The sequence below is a fragment of the Podarcis filfolensis genome, assembly GCF_964270895.1.
Source record: "Podarcis filfolensis genome assembly, chromosome: 10".
Classification (NCBI taxonomy): domain Eukaryota; kingdom Metazoa; phylum Chordata; class Lepidosauria; order Squamata; family Lacertidae; genus Podarcis; species Podarcis filfolensis.
The window spans coordinates 9,657,637-9,678,814 of record NC_139612.1 but is presented as its reverse complement, the minus strand read 5'-3'; the positions used below and the strand labels follow the sequence as shown (position 1 = coordinate 9,678,814).

General features: G+C 43.9%; 2 protein-coding genes across 2 annotated transcripts in view; one reads left to right on the top strand and one right to left on the bottom strand.

Annotated features, from left to right (window-relative positions):
* Nucleotides 1–14,760, bottom strand: part of TBC1D22A (TBC1 domain family member 22A) — a 119,487-nt gene extending 104,727 nt beyond the window's left edge. The window contains exons 1-3 of the mRNA XM_083575229.1: nt 14,447–14,760; nt 7,857–7,913; nt 959–1,296 (exon numbers count right to left, since the gene is read on the bottom strand). Of these exons, the coding sequence (XP_083431355.1) occupies nt 959–1,296; nt 7,857–7,913; nt 14,447–14,508 (457 nt within the window). The 5' untranslated portion in view covers nt 14,509–14,760. The remainder of the gene's footprint in view (nt 1–958; nt 1,297–7,856; nt 7,914–14,446) is intronic.
* LOC310744239 (large ribosomal subunit protein eL27-like) lies at nt 13,609–14,083 on the top strand. The gene has a single exon (XM_083575392.1). It carries the CDS (start codon nt 13,649–13,651, stop codon nt 14,045–14,047), a length of 399 nt encoding a protein of 132 aa, XP_083431518.1. The 5' UTR covers nt 13,609–13,648; the 3' UTR covers nt 14,048–14,083.
* Nucleotides 14,761–21,178: the final 6,418 nt, after the last annotated feature.

Genomic DNA, 21,178 nt, shown 5'->3' with positions numbered 1-21,178 from the left:
ACTGATGGGTTATTCATATAGAATGGCATTAAACACACACGCTTCAAGTATTAATGTTTTAAATGGTTCCTACAATATTTTCTTCTATTAAACACTTCCACAGTGATGTAGCAGGGTTTCCCATTTTTTGCTTCCAAGACAAAGAGGAAACAGTGCTTTGTGTGTCTTAAAAACAACTCGGGACTCATTCTTCAGGATTACATGAAAATACTAAAAACGCCTCCATAAATATAGTCATGCATGACATTTTTTGAATGACATGCAGCCTGCTACCAAGTATTCATGTCAAGAGCGCCTTGTTCGCTGTTCAGAGTAGAAAAGCTTACTTTGCCCACTTTCTTATCTATGGTCCTATAACCTCAAAACTAGGACTGTCACAATGTGTTGTTCGTGGGGCTGCCTTTGAAGACAGCCTTGAGAAAGAAGATTACAGTTATGAGGTTATGAAAGAGAACTGGGTGTGTCATCAGTGCTTGAAAGCTCCACTGATTTCTAGTCACTTTGTGAACTCCAAACCAAGTGCTGGTGTTGAGCTTTGGCCCTACATGGCTTGGTGTCTGAACTCCTACTCCCTTCATCAACTTGCCCACACATATAGGTAATCATAGAGAACCCCCTATGAATGAATATCATATGCAAAGCAAGTGGTGACTGGAAAGGGGACTTCTCAATTAAATGGCCCTTCTGAGTTATGGTCCTTAAATGCCACTATTTGGATTAGTCCCATAGACATTAGTGGGGTAGATTTAGAGTCTAAAGTACAAGAACTACTAGCACATTTTCCCAACTTCTCATTATTTTTATTTTTGAATGGATAACATGACCCTTTCAATTACTGTCTGGCTTAAGAGGGAAGTGAAAGCTTCCAAGCCCTCAAGAAATCCTGGAACAAGGCATACACTACAGCTTTCAACCTAGAGAAACAATGAATGGCAATGGAGTTTGAGGTTTAATATACCTGCAGAGCTTGATGTGTTGCTTTCACTGACAGATTTAACCAGTCTGCTGTCACCACACGCAGCTGAGGGCAGTTCTGAAAGCTGCTGTGGTTGCTCCTTTTCCACCTGTTCCTCCTGCAATTTGTGCTGTTCTTGTAATTTGCTGTGATTCTGAATTACTCTGTTAGCTGTTTCCATGACTACATCTGTGTTAAGGCTTTCTGCAGCCATTGCCAGGAGTTCGTCGTCGTCATCCCCGACATCCCAAGCATCGCTCGTGTTGCTTTCGAATTCTTGAAACGTGCTGATTTTCTTCAGTTTCACTGGAGTTGTTGGTGGCTTGGCTCCAGGTTTTAAGCTGTTTAATAGAAAAACCAACACTTTAGACAAGCACAGGCACTTTTGTGCTTATTATACTACCTGACTAAGTAACTAGTTCATTCCAACTAAAGCAAAAAGTTATACTAAGGCTGGCCCAAATTCAACGGCACATATTTCTGAGAAGACTTGGTAAGAAGTGAGCTGCTAATCAGCAAACAATGTGTATCTAACCAAAAATTAGTTAGATGTGCAGCTTTTTCAGTTTTCCATAGCATTTGACATACCTAGTTGCTGTGGTTTGTATCTTACTGCAAGGCCCTCCATCAGCACAACATGACTTCCTCTCCCTCCCTCTCCCTCATGTGACCTGCACCCACTCAAATCTGTTCTGGGGGTTCCCCCAACCCCCCAAAGCAGATTGGGGGACTACCAGGGGCATGCAGACAGATGAAGTTCTTGCACTAAGGGGGTGATTTTGCTGGATACAACCCCATTTTAGCTCCAACTAAAAGGATATTTCTGGATTTTAAATTTGAAGAGCAATGGAAGAGGCTGGTCTCAAGCTGGTGCTCAGAAGCAGTGATGCTGTGAAGAATGCCCGGCATATTTTGGACAAGGGTCTTGGACAAGGGATCGCTGTGTGGTGTAGTGGTTAAGAGCGGTAGCCTCGTAATCTGGGGAACCGGGTTCGTGCCACCGCTCCTCCACATGCAGCTGCTGGGTGACCTTGGGCTAGTCACACTTCTCTGAAGTCTCTCAGCCCCACTCACCTCACAGAGTGTTTGTTGTGGGGAAGGAAGGGAAAGGAGATTGTTAGCTGCTTTGAGACTCCTTAGGGTAGTGATAAAGTGGGATATCAAATCCAAACTCTTCTTCTTCTCCTCTGTGTGTATTTTTCCAGTTCATAAATAATTGCCTGTTCAAGAAGATACTTTGCACAAAATACTTTCCATCTTTCACATATTAAGTGCTACTTTCAAGCACAGCCTGCCTCTCCCTTCACTTATCCATTTCTTTTACATTGCGGTACTGCCCTCTCCAGTGTTAGAAAGTGGAATAGAAAAGTTAGCAGCCGAACGGCTCCTGGAACCTGGGTTGTGAGTGCCAAAACTAAGGGGGGGGGGGTTGGCAACTCTTTTTATTGTTTTGATAAGCATGAACTAATATGCAATTTACATAAGTGACACATTGTTATATCACATTTTTAGCAGAAATTGTTAATGGATGTTTAATTTGGTGTTTACAATAAAAATATTGGTACTCCACTTCAGTTTTCAAAACATTCTCCTCCTTATTGTTAAACTCCTTAACATATTGTCTATCCTTAACATATACTTTGAGGCTTTAAAGCACATGCATTTCAGTAATCTTTCAGTATCAGCCAGGCGCAAAAAAATGGCACCCAGACATTTTTAGGTGCTCGCAAACGGAGGATCTTTAGGCGCAAAATGTGCCTGGCACCGTGCTAATTCTGAACCCAGGACCTTTCCCTGCTCCCCATTCTTTCATGCCTAAAAATTACTCAAAATAAATTACTCTTCACTTCCCAAAGTCATTTAACTTGAACAATTTTTATGAGAAATTTTTCACCCAAAAAAAACAAAACACCCCAAACTTGAGGGGCTTCGAAACATTTTTCTGCAAAACAAACATTTAATGAAACCTCCAAAATTCTCTATTACACTAATCACAGACAGTAAATGTGGGCAGAATAACCTACCATTACAGCTCAACAAATCCAAGAGGGATTGAGCAGAATGCTGCTCAGTACTGCTAGCCACACAAGAGTAGGACTGAAATCCATTTTGATCCATTTCCCAGATCATCTACATAAACTCAGAGTTGCTCCAGTCCCTCTTTTCCATCCAGTTCTCCTCTCTCTCCCCATTACGCTACTTCCTGCTTATTATAATCAAGCACAATCCTCTCGTAAATTCTGTGCAAGCCCCATTAATTTTAATTAAGCTGAGTAAGTCCATTTCAATGGGACTCACACAGGAAAGCTTCCCATTTGTAATTTTATGTTTTAAGGCTTATAAATGAGAAAGCTTGGCTAGTTTAATAAAGGGGGGGCAGATTCTATGAAGTAAACCAAGAAAGGTATGTAGGTCAAAAGGTGTTTGTTACTTCTTTATTTCCTTCTGCGTTCACAAACCTATTGTTTCATACAGCCTTTCAAAGATATTGTTTCATTGTCTTGAACATTAAATGACATATTTGCATTGTGTGTGCTTACTTTGATAGGTGAAGGACCTCGTGAGCAATTCCCTTTAAATATCGTAGAAACTGTCTGAACCTCAGAGATTGCAGGAGAGAATTAGCTTGCTTATCTTGAAACACCTTTAGCTCAGTACAAAGAACCAAGTGCAATCCTGTTAAAGTTTAGCTACTGGTTGAATTTTATTTCAGACTATTCAACATCCCATTTCCATACATATTCTCTCCAAAGTAAACCTCACCATGTCCCAAATGTGCACATGACAGTAGCACAAGGCTAAAAAAAAAATGATTTCGTACAAAGAGGGGTTATTTTTCTCCAGACATGTAAACCTATTCCTTCTTCTTTTCTTTTGAATTCAAAGTGCATTTGAGCCATGTCATCTACTGCATAGGAGCAATGCTTTTTTTAAAAAAAATGCCTAGCAAGTAATGTTTTAAAGGCAACTATTTCAGATTTCAGTTTGCATCTCATAGGAATTACTGGGCAAAGCTGTTGTTTTACACAAAGGGAAGGAATCATAAGTGAGAACTACTTCATCAATTTTGGCATACACAATACAGTCGTACCTTGGTTTTCGAACAGCTTAGTTCTCAAACGTTTTGGCTCCCAAACGCCACAAACCTGGAAGTGACTGTTCCGGTTTGCGAACTATTTTTGAAAGCCGAATGTCCGACGGGGTTTCCGTGGCTTCCAATTGGTTGCAGGAGCTTCCTGCAGCCAATCAGAAGCTGCACTTTGGTTTCCAAACATTTTGGAAGTTGAACAGACTTCCGGAACGGATTCCGTTCGACTTCCAAGGTACGACTGCACTGTAAAGTGGGAATGGCAGACATCATAAAGACACACTTGCGAGGAAGCTGTGATTAGCTACAATTCCATGCAGGGTTGTATGCAGAATATAGTGTGCACAATGGTCCTGGATTATTTTAGCCTCCAAGTTCTTCCGAGCTTCTATCAAGCTGAAGAAAACTTCACTGTCAAGCCTACGGAACCTGCCTAATTTAATTGCCTTAAAATACAAATCTTAAGCAGCACTGAAACAAGTAGGTTTAAAGAATAATTTCTCTTTTACACTGTGTTGTCATGCTTGATAGACATATAAATTATTATTGCTGCTTGTCAGGAAACATTTTCTTCTTCAAGTAGTAGAAGGCACACTCACTTTTGGGTATGGGAAGGCAGAACCACAGTTTATCTGTTTAAGAAAATATCCCAGTGAAGTAAAGACTTTCCATGAGGCACAAACTATTGTTACACAGAAGGTTAGTAAAGGTAAAGGGACCCCTGACCATTAGGTCCAGTCGTGACCGACTCTGGGGTCACGGCGCTCATCTCACTTTATTGGCCGAGGGAGCTGACGTACAGCTTCCGGGTCATGTGGCCAGCATGACTAAGCCGCTTCTGGCAAACCAGAGCAGCGCACGGAAACATTGTTTACCTTCCCGCCGGAGCGATACCTATTTATCTACTTGCACTTTGATGTGTTTTCGAACTACTAGGTAGGCAGGAGCAGGGACCGAGCAACGGGGGCTCACCCCGTCCTGGGGATTCGAGCCACCAACCTTCTGATCGGCAAGTCCTAGGCTCTGCGGTTTAACCCACGGCGCCACCTGCATCCTTTTTAACACAGAAGGTTACCATGCACCTTTTATAGGCCTATACTACAGACACTGAATCAGAGAGACAATGTAAAATCGTAGCATCATGATGGTGGGAAGAGAGCAAGATTATACAACAATATACAATTCCTAGCTTGTTCAGATTCTTCATTGTCCTTTGTGACAACTTATTAATTACAGAGTACTAAAGTAAAGAGGTAGGAACCACGTTTCACATTTCACAAATGGTTAAAAAAAAACAGATGGTGTGTTTCAGCTCCACAGACAGGTCTGTAATTTTTTTAAGCTAACCTGCCAGAGATACCTTTGTCAGAAAGTTACCTAATTCAAAATAACTTTTATAAAGCTTGTTTTCCTCATCATTAGACAAGTGGTCATTTACAAACCCAATACAGTGGTACCTCGGGTTAAGTACTTCATTGTTCCCGAGGTCCGTACTTAACCTGAAACTGTTCTTAACCTGAAGCACCACTTTACCTAATGGGGCCTCCTGCTGCCGCCACACCGCCGGAGCACGATTTGTGTTCTCAACCTGAAGCAAAGTTCTTAACCTGAAGCACTATTTCTGGGTTAGCGGAGTCTGTAACCTGAAGCGTATGTAACCTGAGGTACCACTGTATAATACTTGCAATTTTTTTATCATTCACAGACCTACTGCAACATGTAAAAATCTTGACCATGCAAGTCACTACCCAACAAGGTTGATAAACGGTATTATATTCGCAGGGTTGTCTCAAGAGATTGCCTGACGTTGTGTCAAAATAATACTGCCACTCTCTTAGCTCCTCGGGAGATTTCACCAACCTTCCCAGTCTCAACTATGGCTTACCATCAGTATGTGAACAAGTATGATTAATCTAACTAGGGTGTACAAACTGGTTTCAAAGCTTGGTAACCATCAACCTTAGCGAGTGCAGCTATACTCCTGACAGTGACTCCTGTTAAACTGGGCAGAGGAAAGAGGGAGAATTCACACCACGGGGCGGGGGAGGAAAGGAACTAATCCCAATGTATTAAAAATGGTTAAGAGATCAGGACATTACAGCTGCACTGCCAAACTACTCCAATTCCAGAAATAATAGTAGTATGAACAGGGAGCGATAAAATCCATACTCTAGTTCAGTTCCTCCAGACTTGACATTTACAGTTTGCATCTTTTTGCCAGCTCATAAATTGGTTCTCCTCCAGCCGACAGAAAGCAAGCCTCTCAAATAATTCACCTCCTGCTATTTCTCAGTTCATATCTGCTTAAGCTAGTTTGCCTGTGCAAGAAGGAAAGCCGTAGTAATACGAAAGATCGGAGAAGCAAAAGGGACCAATTTAAAAATCTGGTAGGCAATCCAGGGCTGAGTAGCATTCTCAATGAAACAAAATTATTTTGTTGTATTAGCTCTACAGGAGGAAAAACTTGTCTCCTGCCACTGTTGAGACCATACATGGTATTTCTTACAAGTAAGACTGGGGGGAAACTACCGTATTTTTCGCTCTATAATATGCACCAGACCACAAGAACGCACCTAGTTTTTGGAGGAGGAAAACAAGAAAAAACATATTCTAATCTCAGAAGCCAGAACAGCAAGAGGGATCGCTGCGCAGTGAAAGCAGCAATCCCTCTTGCTGTTCTGGCTTCTGGGATAGCTGCGCAGCCTGTATTTGCCCCATAAGACGCACACACATTTCCCCTTACTTTTTAGGAGGGAAAAAGTGAGTCTTATAGAGCAAAAAATACGGTATTTCCTATTACCATCACCAATCAAAATGTCACAGTGAAACTTCTGTGTAGGAATTAAGACTGCAATGTAAATACAGATGGATGTGTATCTATATTGCTTCACGTATGTCCAGTGAACTTGTAGTACAAGAGACCCTCACGCAAAGGAAACTGAGAAGGCAGCTAGCGTGCTCCCAAATGGCCAGAGCTTCTTTAAGAGGTCCATACAGCAACGGGAAACATTATGCCTGCTCATTGTTAATGAATGCACAATATATAAGACATTTCTTAGTTTAAGTGAGGGATGGGGAACCTTTTTCAGCTTGAGGGCTCCATAAGCCATTTTGACAGTTGCATGGGGCAACTCACCTGTCTGTCCCCCGACATCATTAAGCTGTCAAATAACAACTTCAAAAGTGCTGACACGACCCACTTTGTCAACTTGCAGGCACAGTTTGGGCGGGGGGGGGGGACAGCCTCCCAGGCTAAACTGGGATATAAAAGCTCTATTAAAAATATTCTTAAATTAAACAAATAAATAATAAGCAGCCCTTGATAAAACATCGACAAAGCACAAAACTTAAAATATTAGTTTGACATAAGGAAAAATAATTACCACTCCCAAATATAATATAGCATTGGTCCAAGAAATGTTAAAACATTGTTTGCAAATCTGTAATATGAACACAATTAATAAAGCCAGCTGAAACAGAGTCAAATGCTTTGAAAAATGAAAATAAGTTACCCTAATTTTGGCAACAGTTGTCAATAGTAAAGAAACACAGTTGCTTAAATTAAAATTACTTAACAGAATACAGCATTACAAACTGATTAGCTTATTCCATAAAGTGAAGGGACTTTCAAGCTAAGCCAAAGTAATTAAATGTTTAGCAATAAAATTCAAAAAGCCAGTGGAAAGCAGGAACAAAGAGAGCAATATGGTCAGAAGCAGAAAGAGAAGATGACTAAAGCATTGACTTCAACAAAAGATTAGATACCGAGAAGATTTAAGTCCTTTATCTGCTTTGAAAAAGAAAAAAACTTACGTTCCGTGCAACAGTGGATCAAAAGGAGGATGCTGAGCTCCGTATACATGTTGAATACTAAAAAGGAAGAAAGAAAGTTTAGTACAATTACAGCATAATCCAACACCTATTTACATGGAATTTTAATGAAGCTGACTCCCTAATAAGTGTGTTTAGCAGGCTTCAAAAATAACTCAAGACTTTTCTTATACAATAAGAAGTCTTATACTATAAATTTATACTATTTATAAACAGTACTCCAGTTAAACTAAACCATACATTGGTAGGAAGGGATACGCTGCGCTCTTTAACAGAAATGTATTTTATATAAACAGATGAGGCCATCCAGCTTAAGACAATAAACATACAGGGGGCAACCATTTCATGCAGTTTCCATTCCTGGCCCTTGTGCGCATATAAGTTTGCCCTGCCCCCATCTGCCAAAACGGGAACAGTGTCAATTGGACATGCATAAAATGGTCACCTTCTGTACATCCTTTTAAGATTTGGATCATAGCTATACTGAAAGCACCTGCAAACACTCATCAGAGACAGGGAAACCAAGACCCTTATAGGTTGCTAAGACTACATCTCCAATCAGCCCCAGTCAGCATGGCCAACAGAAGTGGTGTAGTAGGTGTCGGATCGCAGGCAAAACCCTAACATTATCAGATAAGCAAGACAACAATGTCAGCCCTCTCCACATTAAAATGCTTTCAGCAACAACAAGCTTGTTAAACTATTCTGTACTGAAAAGCACTAGATAGACCTTTGAGCTGATGATCACACAATAGGTAGAGATTCACCTACTGCTGCTTGATCGCTGTTTAAAATACTGTGTAAGTAACAAGGATGAGGACCTACCAAACTGAAATTTGCTACCGCTCCAGTCCAAATCATCATTTCACCTGGACTTAGTTCTTTTAACTATAGGGAATATTTCATAATGTACCCGACTAATGCTTTACTTGCAAAATTTAATGGATTGGTTTTTATCAAATAACTAGGTGGCCCAGGACCAAGTGAAGCAAACCCAACTAGCCTAATAATAGTTAAAAGCCACATTTGGCCACTGCACGTCTTGCACACCTGTGATGTTTCCAGGAGAACTCTCCTGAAAAATAATGCACGGCCATTATATATATTAAAAAAACAAGAGTCAACTTCAATATGCCTTAGTTTCATTTTTGTGATGTTTTAAGTGCCTTGCTTAAAGTAGTATTGAAATAGAAAGCATCCAACTCAAAATACTTGAATGCAACTTACTAATGTAGACTAGAATTAATACTTCAAGGACTTATCCCCGTCACACCCCTTTTCATCAAAGTTTAAAATGCTGGAATTATATACAATCTTAGACGTCATAAGAACTCACTAATCTTGAATACTGCATTACTAAGAAATTGCATCTTAGTAGGCTAATTGTGAAACAAATAAGTCTACAGTTTGTTTTTACAAGTATTGCATATATTGTAGTGTAGAACTTCCTGGTACTGTCCACATTTCCTTCTCTAATATCACACACCATACCACATTCTTCAAGATTAGATGTAGAAATACTATGTAAGTATCTATAGTGAATTTTAATATATCACTTGCATATTCATATACCATGACCTGATTCAGTGGATGCTGCCAGGGAGAGGTTGTGCAAGAAAGTCAATGACTGGGAGATGTGGGTGGAGAAGCCAAGTCAGAGGTGTAACAACTGTAGACTATTAAGTGCTGTTACAAGTGAGACTTTATCTGCTGAGGAAAACGGGCATCTTGCTATGCTATAGACACAGCCCACTGCTGAAAAACATTCTAATGCATCCCATGTGTCAGGAATCCACAATGCTCCTAGCCCAACATTAGCATCCTTCAAACATTACTTACATAAACAGGACCCCATGTGATTACTGAGGGACAGGATCACACTACCTGGCAGTACTTATTAGTAAATAATCATGTCTCAGATGAACCTCATTGGTTATTCATCTGAAGACGAGGCCAAGCACTGGCCCCAGGAGAGGACCTGAAGAACAGTCCTCCTGATTTAGGAGGGTATTCTTCCATGCATGCTTTAACATCTTCCTTGACTCTATTATGAATTATGGGGATATGCAACATTCCCTCCAGAACTACCCACTGCGACAGTCTCTCTCACACATACAGTGGTACCTTGGGTTAAGTACTTAATTCGTTCTGGAGGTCCGTACTTAACCTGAAACTGTTCTTAACCTGAAGCACCACTTTAGCTAATGGGGCCTCCTGCTGCTGCCGCGCCGCCGGAGCACGATTTGTGTTCTCATCCTGAAGCAAAGTTCTTAACCTGAAGGACTATTTCTCGGTTAGCGAAGTCTGTAACCTGAAGCGTATGTAACCCGAGGTACCACTGTACAAGAAATCTGTCCAGTTCCAAAGTGTATTTTCAGTATATATCCCCAATATAATTTAAGATTAGTCGTGTAAAATAGCATGTTCAAAAGATTTCCTTTTCAATATATTCTTATGAATGAAATGAAGATTCTATTTCAGGGTAGTAAAATCTATAGGGAACCAGAGAATGGTAATCTATTCCACAGTCATGTCTGATAATCAACATGTGTCATTATCATTGCATTGGAATCCATCTGTCTCAAGAGACAGTGGAGGGGTAAAGTAAAGTAAAACCGCTGTGTTAGCAGCACTAAAGAGATCTCCCCAAGGTGCAAACCTAGGCAGTGTGTATGGAGATCCTGGGTTGCCTAGACGTCAAGACTGCCCTCTTAGTCTTGCTGATGTGGTCCAATAGAAAGAAGAAATATGTTTGGCACTAGTTTAGCTGCAGTAGTTGCACCTTGTACAGTACAAGGTGCTATCCAACTGTCTTAGGGACTCCACTCCGGATTTGTGTAGGGTTTAAGTCTTAGCCTTTTCTTCTCCCAAAGATATCCCGCAAGGCAACGGAGGTTTAGGGTCAGAGTTTTCCTTCTCCTAGGTTGGCTACCTACCCAGGTTGACGAGCCCCATCTGCTCCTCACTTCCCTTGACAGCACATGCTGAAACCACCTTCTTGACCATTGGACCCACTATTGGTCTTGTCTGCTCAATCCACCAGACTCTGGCTTCGCATGCAGAGGAAGTTCCTAACTCACCAATGGTATGAGACCCATCGGCTACCTTCACCTGGTTTAGCCTAGCCGACCAGTCAAAGCTGTTCCTGCTGCTGTCACATGCTGACAGCTTCTAGGAGTCACAGGTGAGATCTGAGCATGGTGGGGACCAAAGGTGGACAAACTACCTCAGAAGAGCATGATATGTCCCCACCAGAGGTACTCTCCCTCTCCTAACACCCCATAAACCTTTCAAAAATCCCCACCATTTTAACCTAGACTAGCATTCGAAACCACCTCAGCCAAATATTCTCACCCTGCTCTAGCTAAGTACAGAGGGCTTTACTATGGGAACAAAAGTTCCAGTAGCTATTCAAATTATTAATGAAATCCACAAGCTCTGTCTTCTCAATTTTAGCCAAATAATGCCTATTACCTTCTAAAGACAGTTGTCAACAGGCCATCACAAAAGGTAATGAGATGTGCTCCCCAACCCCAGCAATCTCAACATTCTTTTCTGTTGTAGTCATCAACATCTGCTGTTTGCAACACTATAATGCATGTGTTTATTTGAAATGTTTCTAGCCAACCCTTCATCTAACAATCCCAAGGCAGGTTGCAACAAAGATTAAACAAGTTAAAACAAAACAGTTCATAAAACCACAGAGAAACAGTCTACAATATGTACAATCTTAAAATATCCATTAGGCTGCAGAGCATCCCTTAGGCTGGAAAGAAATAGCACCCTACAAATGCCTGGGCAAATAAACGTGTTTTAAAGTTGAGCTGAAATAAGATAATGGCCAGCGCCAAGACCTGGGAGGAAAGGGATTCCATAAATGGTAGACATTCTACTAACTATGCTACTTTTAAGAGGTAGAGAAACCCACACAACAGCCTTGAACATACTGTACTGTAATTCATACTGTTCAAAGCAAACTCACCGCCTCAATTTCTCCAATGGGTATTTGTTGTCCTATTATGGCATCACATTCTTTACTGTCAATGAAATGCACAGGCACCTCAACAGATTTTCTTGCTATCAACATACTCCCATTGTTGAACTCTCACATTTGTTTATGGCAGAGTCCACATATCCTTAACAGATACATGACACACACAAACTCAACAGATACAGCTTCCTTCTCACTAGCATAAAGGTGAACCATTGTAAATAGTTTCACCTCTTCTAGCTAGGAACCATGTCAGAAGAGAGACCCAAGCATTGAATGCTATAAGTAACTCTAAGCAAAAAAAAAAAAAAAGGTCAGAAATTACGTTTCCCTACCAAAATTATTTCACTATTAATATACTTCTTAATTGTACAGTCATACCTCGGGATACAGACGCTTCAGGAGGGGGGGCAAGAGAGTGGGGCCCTAAGCTATGGCTTGTTTAGCTTATACGTAAAGCAATGACAAACCTAGATAGCATCCTAAAAAGCAGAGACATGACCTTGCCAACAAAGGTCCGTATAGTTAAAGCTATGGTTTTCCCAGTAGTGATGTATAGAAGTGAGAGCTGGACCATAAAGAAGGCTGATCGCCAAAGAATTGATGCTTTTGAATTATGGTGCTGGAGGAGACTCTTGAGAGTCCCATGGACTGCAAGAAGATCAAACGTATCCATTCTTAAGGAAATCAGCCCTGAGTGCTCACTGGAAGGACAGATCGTGAAGCTGAGGCTCCAATACTTTGGCCACCTCATGAGAAGAGAAGACTCCCTGGAAAAGATTGAGGGTACAAGGAGAAGGGGATGACAGAGGACAAGATGGTTGGACAGTTTTCTCAAAGCTACCAGCATGAGTTTGACCAAACTGCGTGAGGCAGTGGAAGACAGGAGTGCCTGGCGTGCTCTGGTCCATGGGTTCAAGAAGAGTCGGGCACGACTGAAGAACTAAACAACAACAAAGCAAGGTATTTGTCTTTGTTCCACATTCCTAGTCTTTGCATTAGAACTCACTAAAAGACTCCTTTGAACCTTAAAAATGTATCCCCACACTTAATTTCATATGCTCCCTGCCACCTCTATTTCTTCACTCATTCTCCTCCTTTTTCACAATATCCATTCTAATATACTTCAAATTTCTGATTCATCACAGGCCTTTTCATTGCAATAGCATTGCCATGCATCTGTCTCAAGAGACAGTGTGCCTCTGGGGGTGAAGTCAAACCATTGCATTAGTAGCACCAAAGTAACCTCCCTGGGTTGCTAGTCTGGGCAGTGAGTCTGGAGGTCCTGGGATGCAGTGGCGTAGGAAGGTCAGGTGGTACCAGTGTTCTCAAAGCTACTAACATGAGTTTGACCAAACTGCGAGAGGCAGTGGAAGACAGGAGGGTCTGGCGTGCTCTGGTCCATGGGGTCAAGAAGAGTCAGGCACAACTAAACAACAACAAGCAGAGCTTATCCATTCAAACCTATCCATTCTGAAGGAAATCAGCCCTGAGTGCTCACTGGAAGGACAGATCCTGAAGCTGAGGCTCCAATACTTTGGCCACCTTATGAGAAGAGAAGACTCCCTGGAAAAGACCCTGATGTTGGGAAAGATGGAGGGCACAAGGAGAAGGGGACGACAGAGGATGACAGTGTTCTCAAAGCTACCAGCATGAGTTTGACCAAACTGTGGGAGGCAGTGGAAGACAGGAGTACCTGGCGTGCTCTGGTCCATGGGGTCACGAAGAATAGGAAAAGCGGTGTGGGTGCCATCGCTGCCGCAGCTCCAAGGTGGGCAAGTTTATGAAACCAGGGAAAGTTGTCCTGGTCCTCGCTGGGCATTACTCCGGACGCAAAGCTGTTATTGTTAAGAATATTGATGATGGCACCTCTGACCGCCCCTACAGCCACGCTCTGGTGGCTGGCATCGATCGCTACCCACGCAAAGTGACAGCAAGCATGGGCAAGAAGAAGATTGCCAAGCGTTCCAAGATCAAGTCCTTTGTGAAGGTCTACAATTACAACCACTTGATGCCTACCAGGTACTCCGTTGATATTCCCCTTGACAAGACCGTTGTCAACAAGGATGTCTTTAGGGACCCTGCGCTGAAACGTAAAGCCCGGCGGGAGGCCAAAGTGAAATTTGAGGAGAGATACAAGACGGGCAAGAACAAGTGGTTTTTCCAGAAGCTCAGATTCTGAGTGGCATGCATTTGCACCAATAAATATTTTTGAAAAGCCAAAAAAAAAAAAGAATAGGAAAAGACTAAACAACAACAACAAATCCGGCACTGGGACTCCTGGTCCACCTCCCCGACATAAATTCTGGCTTCCTGCCCCCACCCATAACACGAATCCTGCCCGTGCTCTGTACCACAATAGAGGGCGTCCCTATTGGCAGCAACCCCAAACCGTTTACCCCCCCTTCGCCAATTTGTGCCGCCCCACAGCGAGCGCCACACCGGCGGGCATGTTTACTTCGCGCAAAGCCCCACCGAGAACCAAGGAAACAGGGACAAGCTGGTCACATTTCGAGATTTCCGCCTCAGCGGGAGCCTCCCGCCACCCGGGAGAAACTTTTCCACCCGCGCCCTCGCTCACCTGCCCGGCACCCGGGACGCGCTCCGCTTCCAGAATTGCTTCCTACCCGCGTCGCTCGCCATCTTCCCGTCACCTCATAGCCTTTTTCACCCGGAAAGCGAGAGCCCCCGCCGCCGCCGCGGCCTCGAGCGCAGGGACGCCCAGAGCCAGACCGGGGGCCCCGACCGTTATTCCCCACCCCCGCCCCAAAGCCGAGCGCCGCGGCCCTCACTCCATCCCTGCCCCTCTTCTCCCTGACAGAAAGCAGCGCGCCGCCATCTTGGCACCCTGCAACAACCCCTCTCCCCATTGGCTGCCGGGGAACAGCTGTCGACTACGCCCAGTCGCGAGTGAGCGTACTGCCCGGCGTGTGGGTTTTTTCGGTTTTCGCCCAATCAAAATCCTCGAGTCAGATCTGAGGAGGAGCTGGAATTTTGGCCAATGGAAGCCCAGGTGTTATGGCCTTCGCTGTTTCTCGGCTGTTCATTGGCTCCCGCAGAACTCCCCCGCACAGCTTGACCCCGCCTACTCTGAAGTGGCTATAATTTGCCTGGAGGCGCTTGGCGTCTTTACAGCTGAGCGCCCATAAATCGGCGTCAATTAGACGCTAGGACTCAAAAACTTATAAAATAGTCAAATTTCAAAGGGGTTCGGCTTGCGCCACCCGCAAGCATCTGATATGCACTTCCTTCATGCCTTGATTCTTTTCTCTGGTTTCCAAGAGCTACTTAAACGTGCATTTAAAAAAATTATTGTTCTGTTATTTATTGTATTTTGTATGCCACCCTTCCTCTGGAGATCTTGGGCAGTTCACGGCATAAAAAGGCAAGATAAAAGCACAAAATTCATAATAAAAGCAAGAACAGAACAATAACTCCTACCAACACATTAAAATGGTACAGGGTGCTAATCAGCCAAAGATTTGGCTCATTAATTTTAATTTTTATTATTTTTATTATTGTCATTTGTTGTTGTTATTTATTGAATTTACCGGTATATACCGCCCTATACCCAGGGGTCTCAGGGCAGTTCACAGAATAAAATCAATATATATATAAACACAAAATACATAATAAAAATAAAAACAACAACCCAATTGCCCTTCCCCCCAAAAAAACCCTTTTTGAAAGAGCATAGGATGTAAATCAGATCAACCAAAGTATTATTATTAAAGACCTTTCTTGTTTTGAGGTTGATTGATTGCATAGGGAAGCTTTTTAAGGTTTGATGTTTTACTATGTTTTTATATAGGATGAAAGATGCTCAGAGTGGCTGAGGCAACCCAGTCAGATGGGCGGGGTACAAATAATAAATTATTATTATATTATTCCCATGCTCTCAAACATTTCTCTGATGAAATGAGGGACGTCCTAAGGAAAAGCAGAAAATTCTGGGATCAAATCAGAAACCATGACGACATCTGTAAATCCAGGACTGACCCTGGAAAACAGGAACACTTGGAGAATCCGGTACAGTATATTGTTATGAATTTTGGGCAGCAGTTGGAGCAGACTCCCCATGATTCCTGGATTTAGTAAAAGTCAGACTTAATGAAGGTTTGATCAAACTTTGTCAAATACAGAAACCCACATGGGTCTAGCCATGGGGGGGGGGGCGAGCAGAACCGAGTTATCTGTGACTAAATTGGTCAGTTAGTTAAGTATTTTTATTTATTTACTTGAATTGGGGGGCAGCTGCTGCCCCGCTGCCCACATCCATGTAAACCGCCTGGATTTAGTTATGCAAAGAGCCAAGTCAGTTGAGCAGAGCTAATGCAAGTGATGGCCCATCAACGAAACCCTCAGAGAGCAAGACTGCCAGGCAAGGGGGAGTGGGGCCCTTTCATTGCTGGGTGCTAGTGGGCAAAGGGTTTCAGTTTTGAGATCCAGTGATTAGAGTCAGAGACATCTTACCCATAAAGGCTAGTGGCGCAGGGCGCCAAGGCGCCAAGTCCTGGAGGGCGCCAGGGAAGAGGCAGAGGCTGGATGTGGCGCCTCCTGGCATCAGCTCGCTGCCCTTGCCCACCTCCCCAATGCCAAGCCAAGGCAGCGCCGTGCTCGGAGCCTCCGCCTGCCGTGGCCACCATGGCACAAAGCGGCCAGCTGAGCCGGGAGCCACCACGTCCAGCCTCCGCCTCTTCCCCACCGGAGGAGCTGCCCTCCAGTCGCTGCCTGCCTCCTCCAGCCCCGCAAAGCTGGGCATGTCGCCTGCAGCGCAGTCCTCCCTTAAAAGGGTCAGCAACTCTGGGAAATGGGGGGGCGGCGGAGGGATCTTTGCACCATGGCGCTGGATATGCTTAAGTCGACCCTGGTTAGAGTGGTGGACTAGGACCTGGGAGACCAGGGTTCAAATCCCCACTCAGCCATGAAGCTCACTGGGTGACCTTGAGTCAGTCACTCTCTGCCTAAGCCTACCTCCAGGGGTAGGCAACCTAAAGCCCATGAACCCCTGCCATCCACTCAGTTGGCTCCTGTGTACTGTGCTAAACAATAGAGTGGGGCCTGCCTTCCGTGACTCTGGCCAGCTTCCCATTGGCTGCAGGAAGCTCCTGCACACGCCTCCTCCACGCCGGAAGGAGCGCCGGAAATAGCGTTTGCGCATGCCTGCGCACACACTCTTGCACTCATCTGCGGGACCATGAGCCGGCCCAAGCCACAAAAACTTTGCCGACCCCATGAAGTATTCAAACAGGACAGGAAAATTGGCTTTCAGGTGGAGAGATCAAAATTAGAAACAGAATTGTTGGAACCCAATACTAAGAATTTGTCAAGAATGTACAACTTGCTGTTGAAATGGAATACACAGGATGAGACGGTTAAATCAGCTATGATTAAATGGGCACAAGATATTGGTCATGACATCATGTTTGCTGACTGGGAACAGTTATGGACCACAGGTATAAAGTTTACGGCATGTAATGCCTTAAGAGAGAATATTATGAAAATGATTTATAGGTGGTACATGACCCCAGTCAAGCTTGCAAAAATCTATCATTTGCCCAATAATAAATGCTGGAAATGTAATGAAACTGAAGGTACTTTCTACCACCTTTGGTGGACGTGCCCAAGGATCAAGGTCTTCTGGGAAATGATCTACAATGAAATTAAGAAGGTCCTTAAGTGTACCTTTCATAAGAAACCAGAGGCCTTCCTCCTGGGCATGGTAGGCCAATTGGTGTCAAGGAAAGATAGGACGTTCTTTATGTATGCTACAACAGCAGCAAGAGTTCTTTTAGCAAAGTATTGGAAGACACAAGAACTACCCACGCTGGAAGAGTGGCAGACGAAGGTGATAGACTATATGGGACTAGCTGAGATGACTGGCAGAATCCGCGACCAAGGAAAAGAGACGGTGGAAGAAGATTGGAAGAAATTTAAAGTTTATCTTAAGAACTGTTGTAAAATTAATGAGTGCTAAAATGTCATGGGTAACGTAAAACAGAATTGCAGCGATAAATGATTGGGTAAGAGAAAAAGGATTAAAGAAAGTGAATCATAAGTAATTGAAATTAGGGGTTGCTGAAAAAGTTTAAAACAGGGATGCAGAAAAGGGAGGTATGGGGAAGTCGTTGAAATAAGGTTTAAGAAAAAGAGGTTATGAAATTATACGTGTTTATATGTTTGTTTGTCTATGTTTTGTTAGTTGTAATGTGTTTTAATTCATGTTGGAAAATCAATAAAAATTTATTTTAAAAAAAAACTTTGCCGACCCCTGCCTACCTTGCAAGGTTGTTGAGAGGATAAAAATGGAGCAGAGGAAGAAGTGTGTGAAAAATGGAGCAGAGGAAAAATGGGGTGTAAATGTCGTAATAAATGAAATAAATAAATAAACTTTGAATGAGGTAGGCTGAGGGACGTCGGTTAGCAGCAAGAAGGAGACAGAGGGGCAGAACTCCATGTGAGCAGGCTGGAACCAGGAAACACAGAGGATGGCTTTGGGAGGTCCTTTCAATCCAGTGGTGCCCGTAAGAGGAAGCCAGACCCTCATATGACGTGAACGCTCTGCATTCTCTCCATCTAAGGGCAGGTTGTATGTCAGTGTAAATAAAGCCATATATCATAAAGGCACCACGGTCTCTGCTGTGCCTCATTGCCCCCGAAGGGAAGACAGATCCTGGTAAGTACGCCTGCAACCCCTGAAATCTCGTACTGCTTCTGGAGATTGGGGTGGCGTGTAAGAATATGAAAGCTGCAAACGTTGGAAGATTTTGGAGGGGAGGAGCAGGAGCTTCTCATCGCTGGCTTAAAAGGCTCTCAGGCGGCTTTCTGAAAGGAGAAAGTGCAGGCTGGTCTCCATACCAATTATTGGGTGATGAAACCTAAGGCACAACGGGTTCTGCTTAACTTTTGGCCAGCACTGGGCAGTCACAGCCTTGCAGTTAATTTCTTGGCAAAGCTGCTCTTGATTGGTCAGTCTACTCCCTTTTATTGCTCAGGCTGCAATTCTAAGCGTGGTTGACTATAAAACAGATTGCTCCTACTTGGATATGGCATTGTTAGGACAGGGGGAAGTTGTTCAAAAGTGAAATGGCTGTGTAAATAAATATGTTTTCAGCTCCAGCTGCTTTCAGGCAGCCCGATCCTCTGTAGAGTAGGTGACCCTTGGCACATTGCTTAGAAAGTTTCATTATTACAACATGATATTACATCTTTGCAAACAAGGCCACAAAAGTTGCTAGTCTGCAGAAAGTGATACAGTGGTACCTCTGGTTACGTACTTAATTCGTTCCGGAGGTCTGTTCTTAACCTGAAACTGTTCTTAACCTGAAGCACCACTTTAGCTAATGGGGCCTCCTGCTGCTGCCGCGCCGCTGGAGCACGATTTCTGTTCTCATCCTGAAGCAAAGTTCTTAACCTAAAGCACTATTTCTGGGTTAGCGGAGTCTGTAACCTGAAGCGTATGTAACCTGAAGTGTATGTAACCCGAGGTACCACTGTGCATTTCTGCAGCATGTGGTTGAAAGGGCTTCCCTCCTTTGGAAGCCAACTTGGTTTCCATGCTTGGCACCAAGGAAGGCTGATAAACTCCACCTCTCCTCTGCCACCCTGCTCACTCACCTCTCTGAAATTCCTTGCTAGCTTTCGCCACAAGCTTTCAGGCTGACCTGAATACATGCCTGACCTGAATATGGCCAGGTGGTATCACTTGTAGCAAATAGATTCAGCATGCTTTGCTGTAATATATTTTGCTGCCAGAGCTGGCATAAAGTCAGTGTAATTAAAATTAAAAGACAGGCACACGCATTTGCCCATTGTTAATGGAATATCCTTAGTCACATCCTGTTTCCCCCAAGAGCTAGCTGTGGAACATGTTCTTATCATTTAATTCAACAAAAGGGGAGGGCTGTTCTACTTTTTAAAAGCATGGGGTAGAGAATAATACAAGGAAATCCTTTCCTACTCTGAAACTACTCTTTGAGATTTTGGAATTTGGGTCTGGAAAAGGAAGCTAGCTCATCAACTATCTGAGAAAAGTTCAGGCCTGAGCAAAATTTAACTAGCATTCATAACAACCATTTCTTTAAAAACACTTCAGAAATCAGGAAATGCACAACCATATAATAATAATAATAATAATAATAATAATAATAATAATAATAATAATAATTATTTATTATTTGTACCCCGCCCATCTGGCTGGGTTTCCCCAGCCACTCTGGGCGGCTTCCATAGAAACAAAAAATACACTAAAATATCACAGATTAAAAACTTCCCTGAACAGGGCTGCCTTAAGATGTCTTCTGAATGTCAGGTAGTTATTTATCGCTTTGACATCTGATGGGAGGGCGTTCCACAGGGCAGGCGCCACTACCGAGAAGGCCCTCTGCCTGGTTCCCTGTAGCTTTGCTTCTCGCAATGAGGGAACCGCCAGAAGGCCCTCGGCGCTGGACCTCAGCATCCGGGCAGAACGATGGGGGTGGAGACGCTCCTTCAGGTATACTGGGCCGAGGCCGTTTAGGGCTTTAAAGGTTAACACCAGCACTTTGAATTGTGCTCGGAAACGTACTGGGAGCCAATGTAGGTCTTTCAAGACCGGTGTTATATGGTCTCGGCGGCCGCCCCCAGTCACCAGTCTAGCTGCCGCATTCTGGATTAGTTGTAGTTTCCGAGTCACCTTCAAAGGTAGCCCCACGTAGAGCGCATTGCAGTAGTCCAAGCGGGAGATAACCAGAGCACACACCACTCTGGCGAGACAGTCCGCGGTCAGGTAGGGTCTCAGCCTGCGTACCAGGTGGAGTTGGTAGACAGCTGCCCTGGACACAGAATTGACCTGCGCCTCCATGGACAGCTGTGAGTCCAAAATGACTCCTAGGCTGCGCACCTGGTCCTTCAGGGGCACAGTTACCCTATTCAGGACCAGGGAGTCCTCCACACCAGCCCGCCCCCTGTCCCCCCAAAACAGTACTTCTGTCTTGTCAGGATTCAACCTCAATCCATTAGCCGCCATCCATCCTCCAACTGCCTCCAGGCACTCACACAGGACCTTCACCGCCTTCACTGGTTCTGATTTGAAAGAGAGGTAGAGCTGGGTATCATCTGCATATTGATGGACACCCAGTCCAAACCCCCTGATGATCTCTCCCAGTGGCTTCATATAGATGTTAAAAAGCATGGGGGAGAGGACGGAACCCTGAGGCACCCCGCAAGTGAGGGCCCAGGGGTCTGAACACTCATCCCCCACCACCACTTTCTGAACACGGCCCAGGAGGAAGGAGCGAAACCACTGCATAACAGTGCCCCCAGCTCCCAGCCC

What these genes read in the sequence shown, in the direction of transcription:
- LOC310744239 (XM_083575392.1), top strand. Translation starts at nt 13,649, where the DNA reads ATGAAACCAGGGAAAGTTGTCCTGGTCCTCGCTGGGCATTACTCCGGA.